At 48.7% G+C, this 23386-nt stretch overlaps 1 protein-coding gene across 1 annotated transcript in view; it reads right to left on the reverse strand.

Annotated features, from left to right (window-relative positions):
* The window catches only part of PTN (pleiotrophin), an 85678-nt gene that overhangs the window by 3067 nt on the left and 59225 nt on the right, over positions 1-23386 (reverse strand). Inside the window, exons 2-4 of the mRNA XM_078859213.1 lie at positions 18744-18827; positions 6579-6761; positions 5387-5548 (exon numbers count right to left, since the gene is read on the reverse strand). Coding sequence (XP_078715339.1) covers positions 5387-5548; positions 6579-6761; positions 18744-18822 — 424 coding nt within the window. The 5' untranslated portion in view covers positions 18823-18827. The remainder of the gene's footprint in view (positions 1-5386; positions 5549-6578; positions 6762-18743; positions 18828-23386) is intronic.

Genomic DNA, 23386 nt, shown 5'->3' on the forward strand with positions numbered 1-23386 from the left:
AATGTAACGCGCAAGATAAGTGGCGGAGGCGACACGCACGCGCGCGTAAAAAAAAGATTAAGAGGCGCCATTGTTTAAGGTTCATCTTTTAGCGTGGGACTGGCATATATTTATATATTTGCGGGCGACGATTTATGTACGTGGCAGGGAAAAGAACAATGCGTTCCCGTGTGCTGACGCAAAACCGCAGCAAGCAGGGAGCTGGGGTTATAATCAGTATGGTGCTCAGGCAGCCGCTTAAGAGACCCACACACTTCATTTCAGCTGGGTCTGTCTCGTTAGGCGACCCAGAAGATATTTCCGTACCCAGCACACCACATCAAGTATAGCTCTCGCTGCGGCCGTGGCTGCTATTAGTGACATGCCACCTATTCCAGTCTACCAGTGTTTGCCTGGTATTTGTTTAAATCTGGACAATAATAAGAATATATTACAGTCCATTGTTATGCCACTGCTCGATTGAGGCCTTGTTCTATGACCGTACTATCACCATCCTGGTCAGTGCAAGTTGATGAAGGGACAGGACCAATTCAGATTTCACTTGACATAAACCTTGGCAAGGGAATCGAACTCGGATCGCTGGGTTTGTAGTGCAGGCTGCGCCTAAAACCGCTGCACCACCGCTCCCCTGGCATTGATCGCACGTGGGTATGAAGCCAAGATATTCTAGAATCACAGAGCCACCCTTCGATTTTGCGGTCTGGTGGTGGTGTTGTTGTTGTTGTTTAGACATATGCTTGTGTAAGCAAGGCATCACGAGTGATGAACATGCTCGTGAAGGTAATGAATCATCTCAAGCATCTCTCGGTGAAGTCGTCAGTTCAGCAACGTATAGCGCCCACCGCCGGATGGAAATTTAAGCCATTTTTCAAATCACGTTCCATTAACGATGACAACTTACACGGAAATGTGATGTATTAATTAAGTTTATTTTCCCCCCATAAATAAGTAAAATTTAATTAAAACGTGCGCTTGCATTTTGTGAAAAAAAAAAAGGAAATTGTGTGAGCTCAGGTGTGGGATTATTTGTTACATCTTACAAAGTATCTATTATTCAACAATGATCACGATCACAACCATAATTTCCTGGACAAGCAGAGATTATTAATGTTGTTCTTGTGATTATCAGTTGTTTAAAAAGGTATTCCCACTGATAAGGTTAATATGTCAATCGATACGTGCATGGATTTCTTACAACACATCGTTACGTCAAGGATTGATTTTCGGCGGCGCATTAGACATAACGGCAATTCCCCCAAGTATTTAGACACAAACGAAATATCACCATCCGACACATTAACCACGCTCAGTGAAAGGAAATCAAACTGAAATGGAATTAAACAAAAACCTCCAGCGACTGCTATTTACCAAATGATAATGAGCCCCCCGAAATCCTAGCAGGGGCAAAAAAAAAACATTTAAATAAACGAGTCAAAAGCGTGGTTTGCGTAAGGCCTCCGTATCGAGGGACCACAGAATCTTTCATCCCAGAATTGTCACGCTACCACCTGCAGCTCGCTCTCGCAGTCTAATCAGTGGGTAATTTTAAGTTGTATCGGTGCCCCTAGGTGCGCGTGTGTGTGTTTTTTTGTATTCTATTTGCGAGGCTGAATGAAATTCTGAGCAGTCTTATTAGCTCAGAAAAAATTGCCGCTGGCTTGCAGACAACTGCGTGTTGAGATAGGATTGTTGTGGCAAACCTCGAGTAATCACTGGGGTTTTTTTTTATGAACGTGGCCGGGGTGCGCTCAGGGAGCCGAGCACCAAAACCAGCAACCACCAAAACCCGGGTTTCAAGCCCTGTACAAAACGTGTTCTTGTGTTCACTAAGAATGGCGGCCTCAATCGAGCCTATTCATGATGGGCGAAAGAACAGCAATGACCAATTCTACGTAAAACAAATGTGGTTGCAATTAAATTCGGCCCAGCATCGTGGCGAACACGAGGTGAACGGACCCAGAGTGAATTGATCATCGAGCAAAAATGGGAGAGTTCATGTGTTGCGATTGTCGACAGAGGAGACGGTGCTTCTTCAGGGGCAATCAATGGCCACTCTTCCTGTGTGCCAGAAGTCACGTGACCCACGGTTACTCTGTGCCGCGATGCTGATTGCATTCGTGGCATGTGCAAACAAAAATGTGAAGAAAGGACACGTGCAATAAGTGTATGCATGTATGTATGTACATATGCATATCTGAATTACCAGGAAGGTGACATAGTAGGAGGGATAGGTGGTGGCATCGGCCAGTCATCTTAGTCAGTCAACCAATGGCATCTGGGTCTGTCCCATGACCTCCTGTGAGCCGGCGTTCGACACTTCCCGTGGCCTTCAAGTGCATATAGTCTGGCACAAGCACGTGGTAACATCACTGCCACTTAGTGTCGAATGGCGGTTGATTTTGTGTGCATATTTAAACTCACGTATAAAATAATACGTATAAAGGCCAAGTCGAGGTGAAGAGGTCATGAGGGCCAATGCCATTGATGCCACCACTCCTCGCCTTGGCTTTCTTCTGCCAGATCCCGTAGTTGTTAAGTCGACATCTTCAGCTCAACAACCGCTCTCACAATCTCATCTCATCTTATCAGGATTTAGGTCTTCTCTTCTGCTTGGTCACCAGCTTCTGGTAACCACTCCAAATACCTTCCTCGGCCATCTGCACTCCTCCACCTTGCACACGTGTATTATCAATGACAACCACCTCTTCCTGAATGCATCCACGATGCTTTCCTGCCACTTTCTCTCATGAACTGCAAAAATATCTTACCCTATCCTTCCATACAATGTATAGCGTCCTTTAAAAGGCACCTTTATTGAAAGGTGTCCTTTCTACAAGCAGTTAAAGGCTGAATGCATACAAATGGGATTCGTCGCTATCATCATCAGCCATGATCAATAAGGTCACCCCAAGCCAACTCCATCTTTCACAGTCTTCCAATTTAACAATCCACCGAGCGCTTAAGCTAATATCATAGCTAGAAATGTAGTGACTGCCTATAACAGTAATATTAGTTACGATTGTAATCGGAACTAAAAAGTCTGAATAATTATTCACCCAAAAAAAGCCTCTCTGAGTTCCAATACTTTTTTCAGGTGGGTCCTGCTGTCAGATTTTTGGACAATTCCATGAATATGAATTTTTGTTCAACTGGGAGGAAATCAGACAACACGCAGCACTCATACGTATGTTGAACTTCTTTTTCACCGTATTGTGCTAATCAGAGGTGCATACGAGTGGGTGACACTCAGCCTTTCCATGTCCTAGCCACCTCGCAGGTCCAACCTGCAGTACCTGGCAAGCCCTGGAGGTAGTCACCCATCCAAGTACGAACCAGGTTCAACCCCGAGCTTTGTTTCTGAAATCTGACGAGATCGGGCACACTGAGGGCATCTGATCATAGCAGGTAAAGTCAATCCCTGCCCAAGTGGCACCATAGTTGTTTTAGTCACTGAAAGTGAAAAAATCCATAGAGCGTAAACATCCGATGGCAATCTGGGAGGTTTATACCTACGTGACTTTACCGAAAGAACCAAAGAGTATGGATCATTGCAGTCACGAAAACTTCAGATCTAGATTGACTGAAAGTGGTTTAAATGTGCAAAAAACCTCGAAGATGCTGGAAAGTCACTTTCCACCTTGAAGGTAGAGCAAGTGACGTCTTCATCTCAGACAGCACACTCGGCGCAGCGCTTGCAAAGTTTGGACAGTGTGAATTAAAATGTCAAATCAACCTAGCATGAGCTTCACTTTAAAGCCCTGTCATGTATTAATAACATAATAGAATGAGTGCACTGATCCTAGCTGTTATTATTTTGAAATATAAATTAATAATGGCGAGGGCACGAGTACTTTCAAAAACCTGCTGCCCTCCAAGATAAAAGTCCTTCTTGCGTCCTCAGCTCCGTCAGCTATTGCAATACTTTTGATATGCATAATAATTACTTTTCTTTACAAGCAAATACACAAAGAATGCATATATTTAAACCATTTTAAACACTTTTTTTTATCTTACCAGGTAAGGCTCACTGAGCTACTACATAGTTCTTTTTCAGAAGCGACCTGGCCACATGATACCCCAACGAAGTGGCTTATCATCGCATGTAAATTTATGGGCGCCAAATACTATAAACACATGTTTCTAAATGCGGAGGGAAAAAACCTGAGAAGCAGGAGAAAGGATACACTTTTACGGTACGTGAAATGGAAAGGTAAAAGCGCAGCTCTGCAATTGCTCGCTCGTACCACTGCTGGCGGAAGGGGGCCTCCCCTAGAGGGAGCTCTAGATGGCCCTTTAAGGGGATTTGTTTTGGCCTACTCTTCCACGCTGGCGAGACATCTTGGTTAGAGGTGAGAGTACCCACACTTTACACCACCGCACACAACATTTTCGTGATAATCTTGCATTGGGATGTTTGGAAAATTATGGTGGATGAATATTTGGATAACTTTGTCAGAAAACCCAGTGGGCTTCACACATCCACTTGACTGAACTCCCATCTCCGGGCCTTACCTGAATCCACGAGCACGTCTCGTAGAGCAGTGCAGCACACCGTGTTAGAAAATGGTCTGCAGAAGCAGATATCGCAGAACAACTTCTGAGATCTATTCAAGTGATCTCTTATCCACAGGAGGGGGCAGCACATTCCCACCCACCCTTCTGCAGCGAGTGATGTTTGTCAATGAGAGTCCACGCGATATTTTAGATTTATCAGAGCTAGAATTCAGGAAACGAAGCAGGAAAGCAAATCTAAGCGCGATGCATTTCCTGTGCTATTCTCGGTGACTGGGCTGAGACCATCAACTCACTGCGCTGGAGAATCCAAATCAAACTCTCGCCGTTTGCCGGATTCAAACTCACGATCTTGGCAGTTCCAGGTTAGTGCTCTGACTTCCTAGCCACCCGTCCACCTCCTGAGTATCACATATCTCGACGTGATCCATCAACCCCTGCTTCCAAAGCGCCACAGTGGCGAAATGTTGACTCCCTCGCCTGGAATGCAGGAGGTCTTGGGTTCGATTCCAACCCTGATGCTTGTATATTTGGAGTTTGCATGTTCTCCCCGTGGGCGGGTGGATTTTTATCTGGCTCCTCTGGTTTGTTTCCTCCACATTTAGAATGAACATTTAGATTATTTGGCTGCTATAAATTGCGACGTGATAAGCCACTTCGTTGAGCTGTCATTTTGTAACAGCCAGGTCACTTCTTAAAAAGAGCTATATAGCTCAGTCGGCCTTACCTGGAAAATTAAAAAAAGGTGTTTAGTTCAGTTTTTTGGATCAAATCGCAGTGCATCACTGAACCCTCCATATTTCAAATGACGAGACGCACGAGCCGTTGGTTGAGTGGCCGACGGCATTTCGCCAGCGGTGACCGCGACCCTCACCTTTAGCCTTGGACTTGCCCCTCTTGCCGCATGGCTTCGACACTGTCACCTCCTGCTGGCACTCGGCGTTGAAGATGGCCTTCTTCAGGGCGCCCTGGCGAGTCTTCATCTTGGTGGTGGCGTCGCACTCGCCCCAGTTCTGCCAGCGGTACTTGCAGTCGGCTGCGGGAGAACGTCGAAATAGTGAGAGCCGATCAGTTCGGCCTGAGACAACGGCTCAATGTCTTTTCCCCCGGGGAGTGTGTGTCAATGTGTGTCAATGTGTGTGTGTGTGAATGTGTCAATGTGTGAATGTGTGTGTGTCTGTGGGGAGCGGCAGTGTAGTGGTTAGCACGCTCAGCTACAATCCCGGCCACCCGGTTCAATTGCCGCTCACGGTCAACACCAGTGATGGTTATCTGAATCGGTCCTGGGACTCCCCAAGGTCGACTCAGCCACACATTAATACATCTGGTACGGTGTATAATTTTCAGCCCTGCGGCGACAAAGGTGGCCAGGAGTGGTGTTGGTCGCCCACCCCATCGCATGCCGTGCCGGCCATCATAGGTTCTTGCTGACAGCACTTGTCCCTCCGGCAGGCGAGGCTACGTTGGCTCGGTCAAGTAGCTCACATGCTCAGCCACCACACGCCCAAACAGCTTTAGCTTAACAATGATGGTGCCTCCGACACCAGATCCACACCGACCGGCGTGGTGAAGTACGGTCAAACAACCCCCGGGACTGACACTGCATTGGGAGGCCATCATCCAGCAGTGAATTGATTAAAATATCGAACGGTGCCGCGGTGGCGAGACGTTGACTCCTTCGCCTGGTATGCAGGAGGTCGTGGGTTTGTCCCGACCCTGACGCCTGCTGTATATTTGGAGTTTGTGTGTCTCTCTCTCCGTGGTTGTGTGGATTTTTCTCCGGGTCCTCCGGTTTTCCCCTCCACATTTAGAATCAACGTCACGCGTTTAGAGTATTTGGCTGCTATACATATCCTCATGAGAAGCCAATTCGTTGAGCTATCATTTGTGGCCAGATCGCTTCTGAAAAGAAGAGCTATACAGCTCAGTGGGCCTTACCTGGTAAAATAACAAAAATACGCACACAGGAGTAAATTGCCTCGTAAAAAAATATACAATTTAACTTTTGAAACATCGGCCGATCCGAACGGGCATACAGAGGAGCGCGAACCGAGAGCGGCGCTCACCTCCGAACGGCTTCTTCCAGTTGCACGGGATCTTGCACTGCAGGGTCTTGCTGGTCTGCTTGCACTCGGCACCGCCGCGGGTGCCGCCCCGCGTGCCGGGCCCGCAGTCCAGCTGGTTGGGCACGCAGGCGCCCCACTTCCACTTCTCGCAGTCAGAGTCCAACTTCTTCGCCTTCTTCTCCCCTGCGCGACGCAAAAACAATTCACGAACCGTGTTGATGTTGTTTTTTTCTTTTTTAGCAGCGCGGCGGAGGCGGCCTCGTGGCAAAAGCAAGATCCCTCCCGGGGTTCGATTCCCGCTTCGGCCGAGTTTGTGCGTTCTCCCCCCCCCCCGCCCCCCCCCCCAGTATGCGTCGGTTTATTAACTCGGGATTCTGCGGTTTCCGATGCGATGAACCCCCGCGGCCTGAAGTCGGATTCCTGCACCGTGGCCAACACGAGGCGCGAGCGATATCTTAAGACGGTCCGAGCTTGCCCTTACCCCACTCCAGCAACCTCACCGCCTAACCAGCGTGGCGAAGTATGGCCAAACTACCCGCATGACCCGCATGACCGGCACGGCATGAGGAGGCCATCAAATCGGCTTGAATTGACAAAAGGCTGTAAGTTAGATTAATGATATGTTGTGACAGACCGATGTACTAAATATTGGCTCATGGCTTGTGCGTGAACGCGACGGGGATATCTTTTGTGTAAAGAATTCCGTTATTAACAGAATAATGTATTCAGCCTGTGTGCAAGAACATAACATGGTCAGGATAGGATTGAAGCCCTAAGCTTGACATCTCATTATGTATGAAAATGGTACGTTCTCACCAAGCCAAATACAACATATTTAATTTATTAAAATGAGTAAACTATATACAACACCTATATAGTGCATATATGTGTATATAAATGACGCCGCGTGCTTTTATATGTAATTCCAGTGCCGCGGTTTCTTCTCATCAAAAAGGCATCGAGCCACAGCGCATGCACAACCAAAGGAGTCCCCGAAGACGACGGGACGTGTTACAGCCACGCAAGATTATTTCCCTGCCACAAAATTAAACAAATTATTTGGCAATACTGCATTGGCAGTGGTGCACGAGCACAAATAGCAAAAAAAAAAAGTACATTCATGGGGTGCTATGAAATAAGGGCCCATTGCAAGAAATGTCACCCATTCGATATTTGTTTGATATTTTAAGGCCACCGTGTAATTGACGAATGCGTTGATATTTTGTTGTTATTTTATGCCTTTGATTAAAACTACCGTTTCGGTTGTGTGTACGTGCCGCAGCGAAGCTCAGAGGTATTTCTACGTTGGCACTTTTGAAAATATCAACAAAATATTAAAATAGGCAAAAGGGCAATAGTTATTTGCTAAATAACGCGGCCCATTCCCATTTTTTCACAAAAACCGCTCGGATGCCCTGTGTTCTCGACTGCTTCGGCGCTTAGCCACATCTCAACCAATAAGCCAACACGGCTATCAAGCGCACAATGAACGAGGCCTTGCTGCTCCGTGCCAACGGAGATGATTAAAGAAGACTCGCGCGCTACGCCAGACGACAAAACTACGATGCTAAACGTTAGCACCGACGCACCGGTCGCTGACGCAAATGATCAAACGAGCAGCTGTCTTTCCCTTCCGTGGAGTTCATTAAAATTTTGTTGCAAAAACGCGGGAGTCGGCGGCGGCGTCGAGGCTATTTTCGCCTTCGCACCTCGAAGCGGGCGAGACTCGAGGGGATTCCGGAGATTTTAGCCAAACTCTTAGATCCAGCAGAAGAAGGGAAAAGGCACGCGAGAGGCGTTGGGGTACGCGAGAGGCTTAGAGCTTCGACCTCTAAGCTACAACAAATGGGGACACACAGTACCGGAAGTGGGGAGAACTACATCCAAATACGTCGTCTTCAGTGGTATATTATGATTAATAATGGTAATAATTATAAAATTTCGATTTAAAGCTTTCGTGACTGCAGGGATTCATCTTCTTGGTTCTTTCGGTGCAGTCACGTAGAAGGGAAATAATAAAATTATACAAATAAAACATAATAAAATAATTCTCACGACGTTTCGGCCACAACGCAAGCAGCCGTCCTCAGGTGAAGAACAGGTCTGTCAGAAAGACAGCAGAGGACGGCTGCTTGCGTTGTGGCCGAAACGTCGTGAGAATTATTTTATTATGTTTTATTTTTATTATTTTATTATTTCCCTTCTACGTGACTTTACCGAAAGAACCAAGAAGATAATTATTATTGTTATGCATCTTGCAGAAACTGGGGCTCATAACGTCCCGGTAAGAGTTATAGATGCAACGGGACAGCATCCGACCCACAGTCCAGCGTGGGGTGGTTTGTGCAGAGGATGTGTTGCAGTGTAATCGGGTTTGTGCATGGGAGCTCACACGAGAGAATTTGAAACTCGAATTCGGAGGTGCTCAGAGCTCCCGTGTTTATCTGTGGGCTTACGTGCTACAAATGTGCTCGGGCGTCTTATCTTTGCAAGGCTCCTATGGCTTACATTTGTCCTCGCTGATGTCATTGAATGACAGATCTCAAATTTCCAAAGAGCCGGCTGTCAAGATTTGTAAAAAAGAAAATAATTCAAATGAAATGTTGAATTAAAAACATTTGTTCCACCGACAGTTTTCAGCCCCTTTATTATCGAGCCTCTGCTGGAATGATGCTCCCCACCCATGCCCTTTCCCCGCACCTCCCATATTGTTTGATCAAACTTTAACCGTGCTTGATCACTTGTGGTCGGGTGCAGGAAGGGCAAACTGATGTTAACCGTGGCTGGGATTTCATTGTACTCTTCTTGCACGTGGCAATATATTCAGAAGCCAAATGCCAATGTCGAGGTCTGCTGGCCACGAGAGGGCTTCGGGAGAGAGGGAATTCGTGTAGTTTTTTTCTATTCCTCCACTCTTGAAGGAGCTCCTTCAACGGCAATTGAACGGAGGCCGTGAGAATCATAGGCCAAGTGTGCAAGCCATACGGGCTTTTACCGCTTCTCCTCCGATAATAAAATAATGTATAGAATTATAGGAATGGCACATGACCTGCGCCGCGTCTCGAGAGGTGAAATGAGCTCGTGGATCGTCGCAACGCAGAGCCATGAGAGATGGCGACGACTTGGGAGGGCTTCATCCAGCAGTGGATCGATCATGGCTGATGACGACGATGACTTGCTTAACACAGACACGCATAAGTCTATCGACAATAATTCCTTTATTAAGGGTTTATAATGAAAAATATAAATATAAGAAATGAGATTTCAAAGCCATCTCTGATCGCCTACCAGTCACAGTGGAGCCAAGCTTTGCGAACGCGAGGCAAGGGATAATCGGACATTAAAGCATGCAAATAGTGTACGGCCTGCTGTTCCGCGCTAACTGGCTACCATCATCCTCTCACTGGGCAGCCGGGGCAATAAATACGCCGCTTCCCGTGAGTGAAAATATTCAGCCACTTGTGAAATAAGCGGTAATGAGCGCAATATTCCCCCCACTGTGCAACAAAACATGAAGGAGAGACGACGTAGAATAAAAAAAAAACGCAGATTATAACGCAGTATTTACGACGCGGATGCACTGTAAACATAGGGCGGGAAAATAAAGATTTAGCCAACGACGCCCGTTAATTTATTTCTGGTTATAACTCGATGTTCTTTCAAATTTTCAAGGCACAATAAAACTTGGTAACGCGAGACCCCCCCCCCCCTCGGCCGCCCCCCTCCCAGCTGCGATAAAACTTTCGTGATGTCTTCTTTTCTTTTCGTTTAGAAATTTCTGCGGTGCAAAACAACCCCACGAGCAGTACATTTCTACAATGTACACCAAGCGTCGGCTTCGCGAGCCAATAAAATGGAATATATCCCGGGGAGAAATTGCAGGCATCGTAAATATTTGTACCGTCCCGTTTCCAATGCTGAGCGAGCAGTGATGCCAGTGGTTCTCTGCCACTGCGCTATGAACCCGGCGACCTGAGGCAGCATTGCCGGCCATGGCTGTATGTAGAACTTCTTTCGCACCGCACATAACCAACCGTGCTAATCGGATGTGTTGGGACGCAACAATGGATGGGAATGGGGAGGAGGGGAAGAATCGGAAATGCGGAGGGCAGATGCAGCAGTACAAGATCTAGAGAGTAAGAGGATTGAGACTGAAGGAGGCAGTAGCGCTCGCTGGCTAAATAAAGAGTACCAGGTTGGAAATTCCTTCGGCTCCATCGTTGCTAATGAGCTGAAGGGACAGATGATGATGATGATGATGATTAATGCAAATTAATGGCAAGATGCGTCTCAGCCACGGTGTGGCTGCAATCCCAGCAAAATACGTTGTCCCATTTGGAATTGACCAAATATATACAACACAAGAACTTTAGAAAAAAAATACACAGATAAACACAAGGATTGCAGGGTTATAAATACACAGTAGTTGTTTCTCTTTCATTCCCTGCGCTGCTTCCCGCGTTGAGGATAGAAATTGTTCCCTGGGCTGTGGTGGATTTGTCAAATTGCCAAAGCCCACGTGTTAATTTGATTTCAAAAGTAACCGGAAGAAAATTTTAAAATATATATAATACTCGAGGCAAACTTATATCATTTTTATGGCTTTTCCAGAACTGGACTTTGTGGCTGCACTGCGAATATATGAAGACACGTGGTACTTGCGCAATAATAAAGACACACACACACATGCATTACAGCGCTGAGTCAATCCACTGCTGAATGAAGGCCTCCCATTCCTCGTCGGTTATTGACGCGTTTCTTTTTTACGATATCGCACCACGTCAGTGCGTGTGAATTGAGTGGGATGGGAGACGAGGTGGGGGGAAGGAGGAGGGGGGGGCTGGTGTCCCTCGCCACTTCTTCCAATCGTGGTCGGGAATCGAACTACGGTCGTCGGATTCGCATAAAATAAATAGTTCGTGTAAAATTAATCAACGGACAAGAGTTGTGTTTGTACGCAAAACAAAAACACAGATGAACGTTTCATTTTACGGGCGGAGCGTCCTTCGGGATCCAAGTTTCTCCGCAGCAGTTGCCTCAGTGGCAAAGTCTGGCGGCAGTTTCGGCTTTCAGTGTCGTCGCGCCTGCAAGGAACACGAGTAAATATACAGCTGGCACGTCACGACCGCAAGTCTGTGACCCCCATGCCAAGCCTGCTTGTTGCCATTTAGGCCCATTGATTGCACGGTTGAATACGTTTCACTTTCAATAAATTTGAGCGGCATCAGCGCCTGGGAACCAGCGATACAGAATGGCGTTCCGCCACCCGCCACCGCCACCACCACCGCCACCACCACCACCACCACCTCCAGCCGCGGCGGTCTCCGTTTCCCCGCGTCACTCACAGGGCGCCCCCGCCGCAACTTTAGGCGCGGAATATCGCGCTCGCACGCGCCACCCGCCATTGCCTGTCAAATCAACCTTGCGCCGAGCGCCAGAATAATTTGTGAACGGTGCCACGTCAAGGCGCATGACGGGCGTTTATTGGGGAGGGGGGGGGATGAGGCTAAATAAGCCGCTGTCTCGCTTAAGCGCCGCACGTCACCGCGGTCTCGGCGATGGAACGTCGGAGGGGAGCGGCTTCGCGAGCGCACGCGTTCTTGTCTTCTCCGTCGCTTTAATTCCCTTATTTAGTGATCGGGTTATTTATTTATTCGCTCTATTTTGACAGGCACTAAAGGGATGGCTGTGCCGTCGGACCGAAAATATGGTCATGTCAAACTTTCCTTCTGGTGGGCTTAACGGAGGAAGGTTTTTATTTTTATTTTGCGAGAATGTAAAAATACATCTCAGCCGAGGAGCGCAAACACCGTGGCTCCGACTGATCTGCATAAATAACTCGCAGTCCGATTACATTTTAAATAACCCCATCTGTTTTTTTTCCAATTTCCACATCCTCCACCGACATATTCCATAAAATCCAATCTAATCTTGTAAAGAGAAGGGAAGATTTGTCAAGCATTATTTATTTATCTGTTGTTCAAGCTGAAAGGGGGAAAAATGCCTTCTCAGTGAGAAAGTCCCATTAGTGGGGGCATGCCTCTTGTTTACACGGACACCCAATTTGCTTTATGCTAAATTACCTATTTATTCCATTCCTTTAATTTCGCCCACATCACGGCCTCGTTGAATAGCATTTCCAGATGTGCCGGTCCACTTCATAAGCAATTCATAAAATGCTGCAGCTGTTAGTGTCATTGTGAAAGGATAAAGGTCCAAGACCCCAAGGCCACCTCAAAGCATTGAGCATCGAAGTGGCCTTTTGCTCATGGGGATAATTCTGCATCAATGCAATGACTGAGAAGGAGCCACTGAAGCCCTGGATTTCAATGCAGGTGTCATCCACCTGTGATTAAATCACAATGATCACAACGATATGAAGAAGTCAGTGCGGTGTCTTTTGTGCGTAAAATTTTTTTTACTTTCACGAGGTGGCCGGGTGGGTCAGAGGTCAAAACGCGGAACCGCCATGGCTGAGAGATCTTAGGTTCCAATTCGGGTGTCAGCAAACCGCGTTCTCTGGGGTGTAGCGATTTGATAGTTTTTCACCCGGTCACCAATGAACACGTAAAAAATGAAAACATCAGATTATATTTTATCTTTCACTGAAATTTGAATTAAATTGTGTGCTGTGATTTTCATGCAATGAACACCCTTTGCAGGTTACTACTGGAGCAGAGAGGACCATCGAAGGGTATTTCACATGCAGTTCTGTGATGTTGTCTTCTTGGGGACATTGCCCAGCACGAGATGATACACCTTTTTTAATATGATGTCACGAGGGCGATCGGAATATAGACTGAAAAAAAAACAGCCATTAGGTTGCGAATTCAAATCCTGACAATTATCCAACACACCGGTGTGCTGTACTAGTGACGAATTGGCCACGTTTTGTTTACGTGACAACCCTTACTAGTTGGTTGTGTCGAGTGGTAGCGGGTTTTAACGACACATTTATATATTCACGCGATCTAACCCAAAAATCTCTATTATGGATGATATTGGTTGCGAAAGCCTACGTATTAAAGCTGACAATTATTTTTCTGGAGCCATTAAATCGAGTGCAAGTCAATAGCAGTCGTGCCACGGGGTTGCCTGACCTCTTTTATAGAGAAATGGGCAAATTTGAACCACTCGCTCAGAGACACGAACGAACACGTGTGAACACACAACCCGATCGTGCGCCAGTACTGCCGGGCACTCTGGGAATGGCGATGCGAAGATCTCTGTGATCCGATTAACTGTAAGCGTTACGTCCTCCATCCTGCTCGAGGTGCTTGATGTGTGCGTGTGGTTGTGTTTTTATTACACAATCGTTGAGCAAAAGGCCCAAAACGCCAGCGACAATCAGCATCGTCAAAGTAGGCAACGGATGAAAAACAAATTGTCGGCAATAGAGTCAAGGGCGTCTCTTGAACTGAGCAATGTCATAAGAACACTCGGAAAATTTTAAATAGGCACGAGGGGAGGGAATTCCAGGGTCGAGGGAAGCAGCAAACACGAGAAGCGATATGACTGGAAAGTATGGGTGGCTGGACACAGTGAGGATGAGACGGAACAGTCAGTCTGGTAGGCGGCTGAGTAATTAACAACGGTCTGGAGGAGTCGGCCAGCAAAGTTTACGGGTTTGGCTCTGGCTGTATAAAATCCCACGATGCCATTTCAGTGTGCATGTCTGCCCGGCCACCGTAGTGATGTTTACATCTGCAGAAAGGCTGTGGGTGGTTTTTTCTCTCCCTCGCTCGCTCGGTCTCTCTCTCTGAAGCTGTATGGGAACATTGCTCGCAACAAGCTTAGCTTACCCACATAGAATGGAGGTCAAACAGTAGCGGCCCGGTGACTTTATTTAATATAAAATTTTGCATCATAATAAAACCCCTTTTTTTTGCTTTTGTTTGGGAGGGGTTGTGAAAAAAAAAATCTGCATTAAAATATATCCCTCAAAATTTTAATTATGTTTTGCATTTCCTTTTCATTGGAAGTGCAGGCTTTTGCGTGAGCAGGGATAGTTTATTACCCTTTGCATGGAGTAATCAAAGCTGCGCTGTAATGAGGTTATTATTAGTTGCAGAATGGATGGCTCGGTCGGCATGAAAATCAACTCGAGAATTAAACATGTCAAAGTATGCGCATCCATTCTGTGAACTTTTGTTACCGCGTGGCCTTCATTAATGCCGCGCGCGCGCACACACACACACACCCCATGCATAATACACAAGGTGATAAGGCGTCACGTTCGGGTGAGCTCCCCACGCCCCGACCTCCTGCCCCCCCCCCCAGCCTCCCTCACGCACCCCTCACCTCACCCCAGCCACCCCTTTCGTCGGACAGCACTCGCTGAAAATGGCAATTCTTGGCATTTAGCCGCGCTGGAGGGGCATGAGCAGCTCTCTTTCAAAATTAGTTGTCGCCAATTTGGGCTCGGGCAGAGGCGGGTTTTTTTTGTTTTCTTGCTCGGCATTTCTCCCTTTCCGTTTATTTCCCATAAGTGCATTTGCGTACCGTTTTTATTGCATTACGACTGCATTAGCGTGGCTTCTGAAAGTAAAATACCCGCGTCATTTGGCGTAACCAGCGGCTGATCTGAAACACAATTGAGTCGCCTTATTAACGGCATTGCGCCCAGCGGTGCGGTGGTTAGAACACCCGAGGCGCAGTTAGAGGAGCGTGGGTTCAAATCCCGGTCAGGGTTTAAAAAAACAAAAACATCAGCAACTCATTCTGCTTCCATCAAGGACACGAGTGGGCCATGGTTTATCCACTGCTGAATGAAGCGCTCCCCTCCCCCCTCTCCCCGCAAGCCGCCAGGCGTGCCACGCCGTTCTGCGATGCAGCAATCCATCTCAATGCTGCTCTGCGTCGAAGCTGATCTCATCCCAGTGGTCGTCCTCTTGCCTGCGTTCCCTCCATTGGCTGCAATTCTGCCACCAGTCTCGTCCGTCGGACATCATCGTCTATGCCGGCGATGGATCAGGGCCAACCACCCCCTCCCGCCCCCCCCCCCCCGTTATTCTACCTAACAGTCAGTCCCCGATGAGCGTTTGCTTCCTAGCCGCGCATGACGCTCTCTGTCTCTCGGCACAATTTAAGAGCGCCGCATCTCTCCCTCTCAGCGCCTTTCTTCGTCCTCTGTTCATCTTTCGGTCCGTTTTGTTTGGCAGCATTTGTGTTTTTACGATCCGCGAGATAGCCGACGGAACACTTTATTCTGCACACACACACACACATAACTGGTGCGCTGCGTTGCATTTCCACGCTTGCCCCTGCGGTCAACAGTCATTAGCTACGAGGCTCGAGACTGTCACCAGTTTGGAGGGCTGCCCATCGCTTGTTTGAGCACGGCGACAATTTCCGACATGTCGACGTCTCATGCCGCGGTGGCTAAAAGTTACGCGGAACATTTGTCTATCCTTATTTAGTTTTCGTCGCGAAGCACTTGCGAACCCTCAACCCTGAGACGTGGCTATCCAGTGTGCAGTCGGTGCAGCTGCTGTAGGGGCCCCGGGGGAGAAGGGTGGGGGGCAGGGTGGGGGGCAGGGTGAGGGGAGGGGTTGACCGAGAGGGAGGGGGGGGGAATGGGGGGCACAGTCTTGCACCAGGACCCACGCTCAACCACGCTGCGCGCCACTGCCCTAACCCGGGGGCGGGGCGGCGGGGGGGGGGGTAGAAACAGTTGCTGAACGCCCCTTTGCGGAGACACAAATCTTCCTCGTGGAACCACGATTCATTTGCACCGGTCCCTTCACGTCATCCTGAGGCATCGCTCGCCGCCGAGCAGCGCAGACGCGAAGCGAAGTACGGCTGCCATCCTCTCGCTCTCTCCTCCGCCAGAGCGCCCCTCGGAAAGGCGCCGCCGGCGTTTCGCTTGTGCGTCGACGGACGGATGCTCTCATTGGGCCTGGCACCCGGTGCAGCGGAGAGTACGCAGTGCTCTTGCCGGGGGTCCTCGCTAATTAAACGCGTTATGGTCTTAGACACTTGCCTAGCTGCCAGAGGCTGGGGGTGCTATGGGGTACACGAGGGGAGGGAGGGGGGGACCAAATGCCACCACTCCTACAGAAGCTTTCTGCATCTTCAGATAGTTGTGGCATTAGCCGTTATTACACGGGATGGTTTGCAGCCGGGATGGACGTGATGTCCTCGTACGTTTATTTGGCCTCCATACGTGTTCAACTATGTGTGGCATTCGGTATTGCCGAATGCCACATATAGTTGAACACGTATGGAGGTTGGCTACGTACGGTGAGAAAAAAGTTATATATATACATACATACCTTCAATTACCCCTTTTTGGGGTGAAAGAAATACCCAGAGGGCATGACTCCACGACATGCAAACCAAGCAAGCACGATCCCATGCCGTCTGTCGCGATCGCAGTTTCGCGTTCAATAAAAAAAACATCACAGCAAGAAAAGGTAAAGTGAGTGAGTGAGTGAGCAGGGCTTTGGGAGCGAATGTCACTGGAAGGGTTGATGGCCCGTGGCCGAGACTAAGGGTGGAGTGGCGGCCAAAGGAGGGCGCACGGTCAGGAGCGGACGCCTCCGAGGAAGGTCAGAGCAATCAAATCGGAGAGTCTGTAGGTGCTCAATGCATTTTTGCATCGCAGGAACCGTTAGAGGCGCAAACCGCTTGGGGAGGCCTTCATCCAGCAGTGGATAGATCGTGGCTGACGATTCACGATGATGGCGTGTCGTGCGTGCGGCGTGTGGTGTGGATTGGGGGACAGAGAAACGGACGTACAATCATGTGCGCCACGAGCGGGAATCGAACTTGGGTCACCGGGTTCGTAGCGCCACATCTACCCCACACATTCAATATCAAACGTCCAGTCAGAGTGATTTCCAGCTCAAATGACAATTGAGGCAGTGATCATCTTCCATTTGCAGCACTGAGCCAGTGGTGGAAATGCCACAATCCAATGTTGGGGGTGGATCTATCAATAGGACAACCACTGTGGGTAGCTTGCTGACCCGCTCTTTACTGGACACCTGCGAAAAAGAGCTTCATAGCTCATCGGATTCCTCTCGTATAAGCAAAGAGTCTGATTCTGATAGTTGACCTCCCTACAAAGTAGTATCTATTTTATCGACCCCAGAGAGATGATGATGAGTGAACCCCCCCACCGGTATTGGACCAGGCAACCTTGTGATTGTAAGCCTCTCGCTGTAATGCTGAGTTACCTGGCAGGCTGTTAACAGTAAACACACACGCACACACATGCACACACACACATATATATACATACACTCAAGCCACACAGGGATTGCATTCCATATTTCCCTGCAGAGAGAAATTAAAGAAATGCAGAGCAGACAGCACAAAAGAAGGCGAATATGACGGGGCCGTCATTCCACGATTACAGCAGCCACGTGGGCGAGACAGCTGTGAATGCATTTCACGAGCCTCGCAGATTTTACGAATAATTGCGCACACGCGACAATGGATTAAAGCGGAGCCGTCGACATTTAGCTTAGGAGGAGAGCTTGAGCGTCTCGAAAAGCAAGCTTATGAAACGAATTATATTGTAAAAGTTTTTTGGAGTTTTAAGTGCAAATTGAGCGTAACTTTGTTGGGCGAAATGGTTTTCTAACAAGTGTAAATACGAATAGAGAAATGCCCGTCGAGGAATTTTTACGCCATGGGGTATTTTTTCTGCTGACAATTTTTGTGGAATATTCACATCAAAAGACATCTACCGCGCGTGCCTAATTTTGAACGGTTTAACAAAATAATTCACAGCAATCGTTGGGCTCAACGTACTCTCGTATTTTTTTTTTCATGACCATTATTTTTCATTACATCGGATGGACATTATGTGCGGCTATCCTCTTTAAGGAGACACACAAATGAAACCAAATAAGATAACGTGCAGACTAATATTAATGCACACGCGAATTAATTCGAGGCTGAACGGCACCCATGGCGTCGTCCTAGACGAGCGTGTCATCATTTTACTAAATCTTAGTTGAATTTGTGCCGTCCGCATCGTGGGACGATACTATCCCCCCCTCCCCCCCCCCAGTACGAGCAACCCCGAGTTAGAGAACGGTCCGCTGAAGGGGACGTCACAGAACTGCTTCCGAGAGATTCCCTTCATCGAGTGACTGCTTCCTTCGTCCGCTCCAACGCCGAGGCGACGAGCACCGCGGGGGGCCGAGAACTCACCACGCTTGTCCTTCTTCCCAGCCGCGGCGGCTACGGCCAGGAGGACCAACAGCAAGGCGACGGCCCAGCGCGTCTGCATCCTTCCTGCAATGCACGACAATAACGACGACGAGAGATGAGGACGACGAAGGGTACGACGAGAGTTCAAAGACAAAACGATCGACGCAATTTGAAGCCCCAAAGCCAACAATGCAGACAGTGATCAAACAAAAAAACAGGATAGGCTTGAACCTTTCTGGCAAAAAAAAAACAGAAGGTGTTAAGATGTTCAAACACCAAACACTAAATAGCTTTTTTGCAAGGCCTCAAGTGTACATTAACCACAGATACTTGTGTAAAAACATGCCAACAAACATACTCCGATAATCGACGCATTGTCTCTGAAACTGACTGGCCTACACCAGAGACAACCTTCTTCATGGCCTTGTCTCCACCACTAGAGAACAACGCCAAGGTGTGATGAGTGGATATAACATCGCTCAAGAAGGAAGGAAACAGGAGGAAGACTTCTCCACAAATCTGGCTGTCGCCTGATGATGCTAGTTGTAATTACTGGCGAAACATCGTAAATGTTGTGGCTTTGCTCTCCAACACACCGGTGTGTTGTACTATTAACGAATTGGCACGTTCTGTTTACGTGACAAACATTACTAATTGGCTGTGTCGGGTGGTGGCGGGTTTAACGACACATTTATACACAGGGTGCTTCAAATGATTTTTAACACTTATATGGGACTATCGTTTTTAATGGTAAAAGAACGGATAAAACACTATAACATGATAACAAATGTCATGTTAATATCTTCAAAATGTTAAAGAGTCTCCACTTGTTCGCCATCATTGTCAACGCGTGCCTGGAATCTTTTCCAGGTGGTCTCCAGAGCCCGGAGGTACGACATCTCTTGTGATATTGTTGCAAATTCTCACAAGTGTTAACATTTTTTTGAAGCAACCTGTATTTACGCAATCTAATCCCCAAAAAACCTGTACTATAGATGATATTGGTCAAGAAAACCTACGTGTTAAACTAGATATAACTAACTGCTCGACCAGAGCTATGAATGCTCTGAAACTTGCATTGTCTTGAACGCTGGAAGTCGTGTCAAATGCCACGGTGCGATCCCAGAAAATCAGAAAACACGTCGGAGAGCAACGCAGGCAATGCGCGTGTGAGATTCCGTCTGTCCGGGGCTCAAGGATTCAACCCCCCCCCCCTCCAGGAGCAAATCTATGAATGGTATCCATCCAGAATCGTGATTCGTTCAAAGAATGGATTATTTTTAAACGTTGGGTGAGGTGGACATGTTGCACGCAGCGTGTAGCTCTTGAGAAATTGTTTCTTATCCGCGTGGGATTCCACGCTTATATTACGTGCTTTAAAAAAAAACCGATATGCATGCCTTAAGAGATGCATTGATTCCACTCCAATTGTTAAAAAGAAGAATAATGTGAGGAATACACATTGACTGAATGTGTATCTGCATTATGCTCATTGAGGCAGAAAGAGGAATGTGCGTCTCTGGCTTCTCTCGTTTTTTTGTCTCTCCTGTCAACCACATTTCAAGTGTATTATTTGTGTCATGTTATGAGATGACATTTGTATTTGAATCTCTTGCATTGCCTTGTTCCGGAGAACGGTCCCAGAAGGTGATGTCACAACATTACTTAGTTTTTATACTTTGGTACTGGCAAAAAGGTCCCACGATGTGACATTATTTCTGCCTGCTTATAAACACGATGGGTACACCGGTTACACACCCTGCGCAAAAATGTGTTCATCGCCTGTCAGTAAATCCAAGCTGCAATCGGACGAATTAAGTGAAAACACGTGAAATACAATTGTATTTTTTGTGCAGCCATTGGGTACCAGGCTGAGACCATCGTTTCGCCACACTTGGGGACCTGACTTGATCACAGGGAGGATGGAACCCATATTTGAATTGTGGATTTTAGCCACCCAGCTACCTACCTACCCAGCCACCCACCCACCCAAACAGCCCCCTACCCACTCGACGAAAAACTGGTTCACCCTCCCAGCCACTCATCCACCCTCCCAGCCACTCATCCACCCAGCCACTCACCCAACCTCCCAGCCACTCACCCACCCTCCCAGCCACTCATCCACCCTCCCAGCCACACACCCACCCTCCCAACCACTCATCCACCCAGCCACTCACCCACCCTCCCAGCCACTCACCCACCCTCCCAGCCACTCATCCACCCTCCCAGCCACTCATCCTCCCAGCCACACACCCACCCTCCCAGCCACTCATCCACCCTCCCAGCCACTCACCCACCCTCCCAGCCACTCATCCTCCCAGCCACACACCCACCCTCCCAGCCACTCATCCACCCAGCCACTCACCCACCCTCCCAGCCACTCATCCACCCAGCCACTGACCCACCCTCCCAGCCACTCACCCACCCTCCCAGCCACTCACCCACCCAGCCACTCACCCACCCTCCAAGCCACTCACCCACCCTCCCAGCCACTCACCCACCCTCCCAGCCACTCATCCACCCTCCCAGCCACTCACCCACCATCCCAGCCACTCATCCATCCAGCCACTCACCCACCATCCCAGCCACTCATCCATCCATCCAGCCACTCACCCACCCTCCCAGCCACTCATCCACCCTCTCAGCCACTCACCCACCCTCTCAACCACTCACCCACCCTCCCAGCCACTCACCCACCCTCCCAGCCACTCATCCACCCTGCCAGCCACTCATCCACCCTTCCAGTCACTCATCCAACCAGCCACTCACCCACCCTTCCAGCCACTCACCCACCCTCCCAGCCACTCATCCACCCAGCCACGGTGCGGCTTCCCTTGTTGTTGAGCTGCGCAACGTTACTTGCTTGTGTCGACCAGACCAGAGAACGTGTGTTGTATTGCATAATGAAGCAACGAGAAAGAAAAAAAAACATTCGGATTTCATTCGGGCTAGCAAGGGCAGCGACGGACAGTGTCGTCCCAGCGCATCGGCAGGCCTCGGGAAATAATTTCTCCATTAACCGCTGTGAAGGTTAACGTGGTTCGACAAAGTCATTGCAGCGATTTCACTCATCGCAGACCGAGACGTTGGGTAACATAGACTCGCGACACGAGTCCTTGGTTCCAAGTATAAATTATCCCCACTGCGGTGGAGGATTACGCAACCGCACCTCACGTCCCCCCCCCTCACTTCGCCCCCAACCCCGGCCCCCCTCCTTTTCAAAGGGCACGGCGGAGACCTTCGAGATATTCACGCAGAGCAGGACAGGCGCCTCTGAACGATGGCGACGTTCACGCGGCAGTCCGAGAGGAGAGACGCCGGGTTGGGGTGGGGGGGGGGGCAGGGGGGGGGTGGTCAGGAGATGAAACCAATAATCAGCTTCGCATGACAAACGAGTCACATTTGATGAATAATTAAAAAAATCGCGGACAGGAATAATGCTTATTGGAGGAGGTTTAACACGTCGGCTTTCGCGACCAATATCATGCATAAGAGTTTTTTTTTGGGTTAGAGCGCGTAAATATATAAATGTGTCGTTAAACCCACCACCACCCGACACAGCCAACTAGTAAGGTTTGTCACGTAAACAGAACGTGCCAATTCGTCACGAGTACAGCACACCGGTGCGTTGGAGAGTCAAGCCACAGCATTTACAATCTGAGTACGACGTTTCGCCAGTAATTACAACTAGCTTCATCAGGTGACAGCCAGATTTGTGGCGAAGTCCACCTGTTTCGTTCCTTATATAGAGGCGTAGACGTGGTGACCACGCTTCTGCGCTCTTGCGCAAAGTGTGGGGTGTGGGGGGGGGGAGATAAGCGTACACGGCTAATGTCAAAATAAATGGGAGAGGTTTCTTGTTGTTGCCGCTCTCAGCGGCTGCGTGCCACTGTGCCGGAGTGTGGCATTCGGCTGCGTGGTATTTCGATAAACCCCAACGGCTCCTTCGTGCCCCCCCCCCGATTCCATCAACGTGAATGTCATACAAAGGAAATTGGCTCGCCGAGTGACAGCGTCGTGGCTTACGTCCAATATCGGCGTGTCGCGAAGCAGGAGGTGGGGGGGGGCACATTCCACGTTTAATCCCCGTAGAAAGGCGCTTCAGATAAAAACAAAGGGATTAGCCTATTGCCTGCTTTATATTGATTTGCAATTAACGGCCGGCACCGATAACGCCTTAATGGGTATTTTGTTCCTGCTGTGGAGCAGGATCAGTGGTGGCGACCAAGAAACACGAAGAGCTGTCCACCCCGGTCCTGTCAGCGTCGCCACGCACCTCCGAGCCCCCCTTTTCGTGCGCCCCCACCCCCCCTGTTGGCCGCCTAGCCACGACTTCTCCCATCACTCCGTCTGCTCACAAGAGACACGGTGGGGCAGGAGATGACGAGGGCGAGTGGCCCGCTGGAGCCGAGCGAGAAAGCTCTCGGTACCCGCTCGGCCCACTTATCCCCCCCCCCACAGTGCCGGACTAAGCTAGTGCGGGGCCTGTAGCGTGTGATGTTTTAAAGGGGCCATAGATTAAAAAGAACACAAATATTAAAAACAATTTTTTTCACTTGCAAAGTAAAGTAATTGTATTTTTTTAATTTGCCATGCAGCCAGATAATACGACAAATCGCTAACCTCAAACACCCAGCCGTTCG

This window comes from Lampetra fluviatilis, chromosome 8 (assembly GCF_964198595.1).
Source record: "Lampetra fluviatilis chromosome 8, kcLamFluv1.1, whole genome shotgun sequence".
NCBI lineage: Eukaryota > Metazoa > Chordata > Hyperoartia > Petromyzontiformes > Petromyzontidae > Lampetra > Lampetra fluviatilis.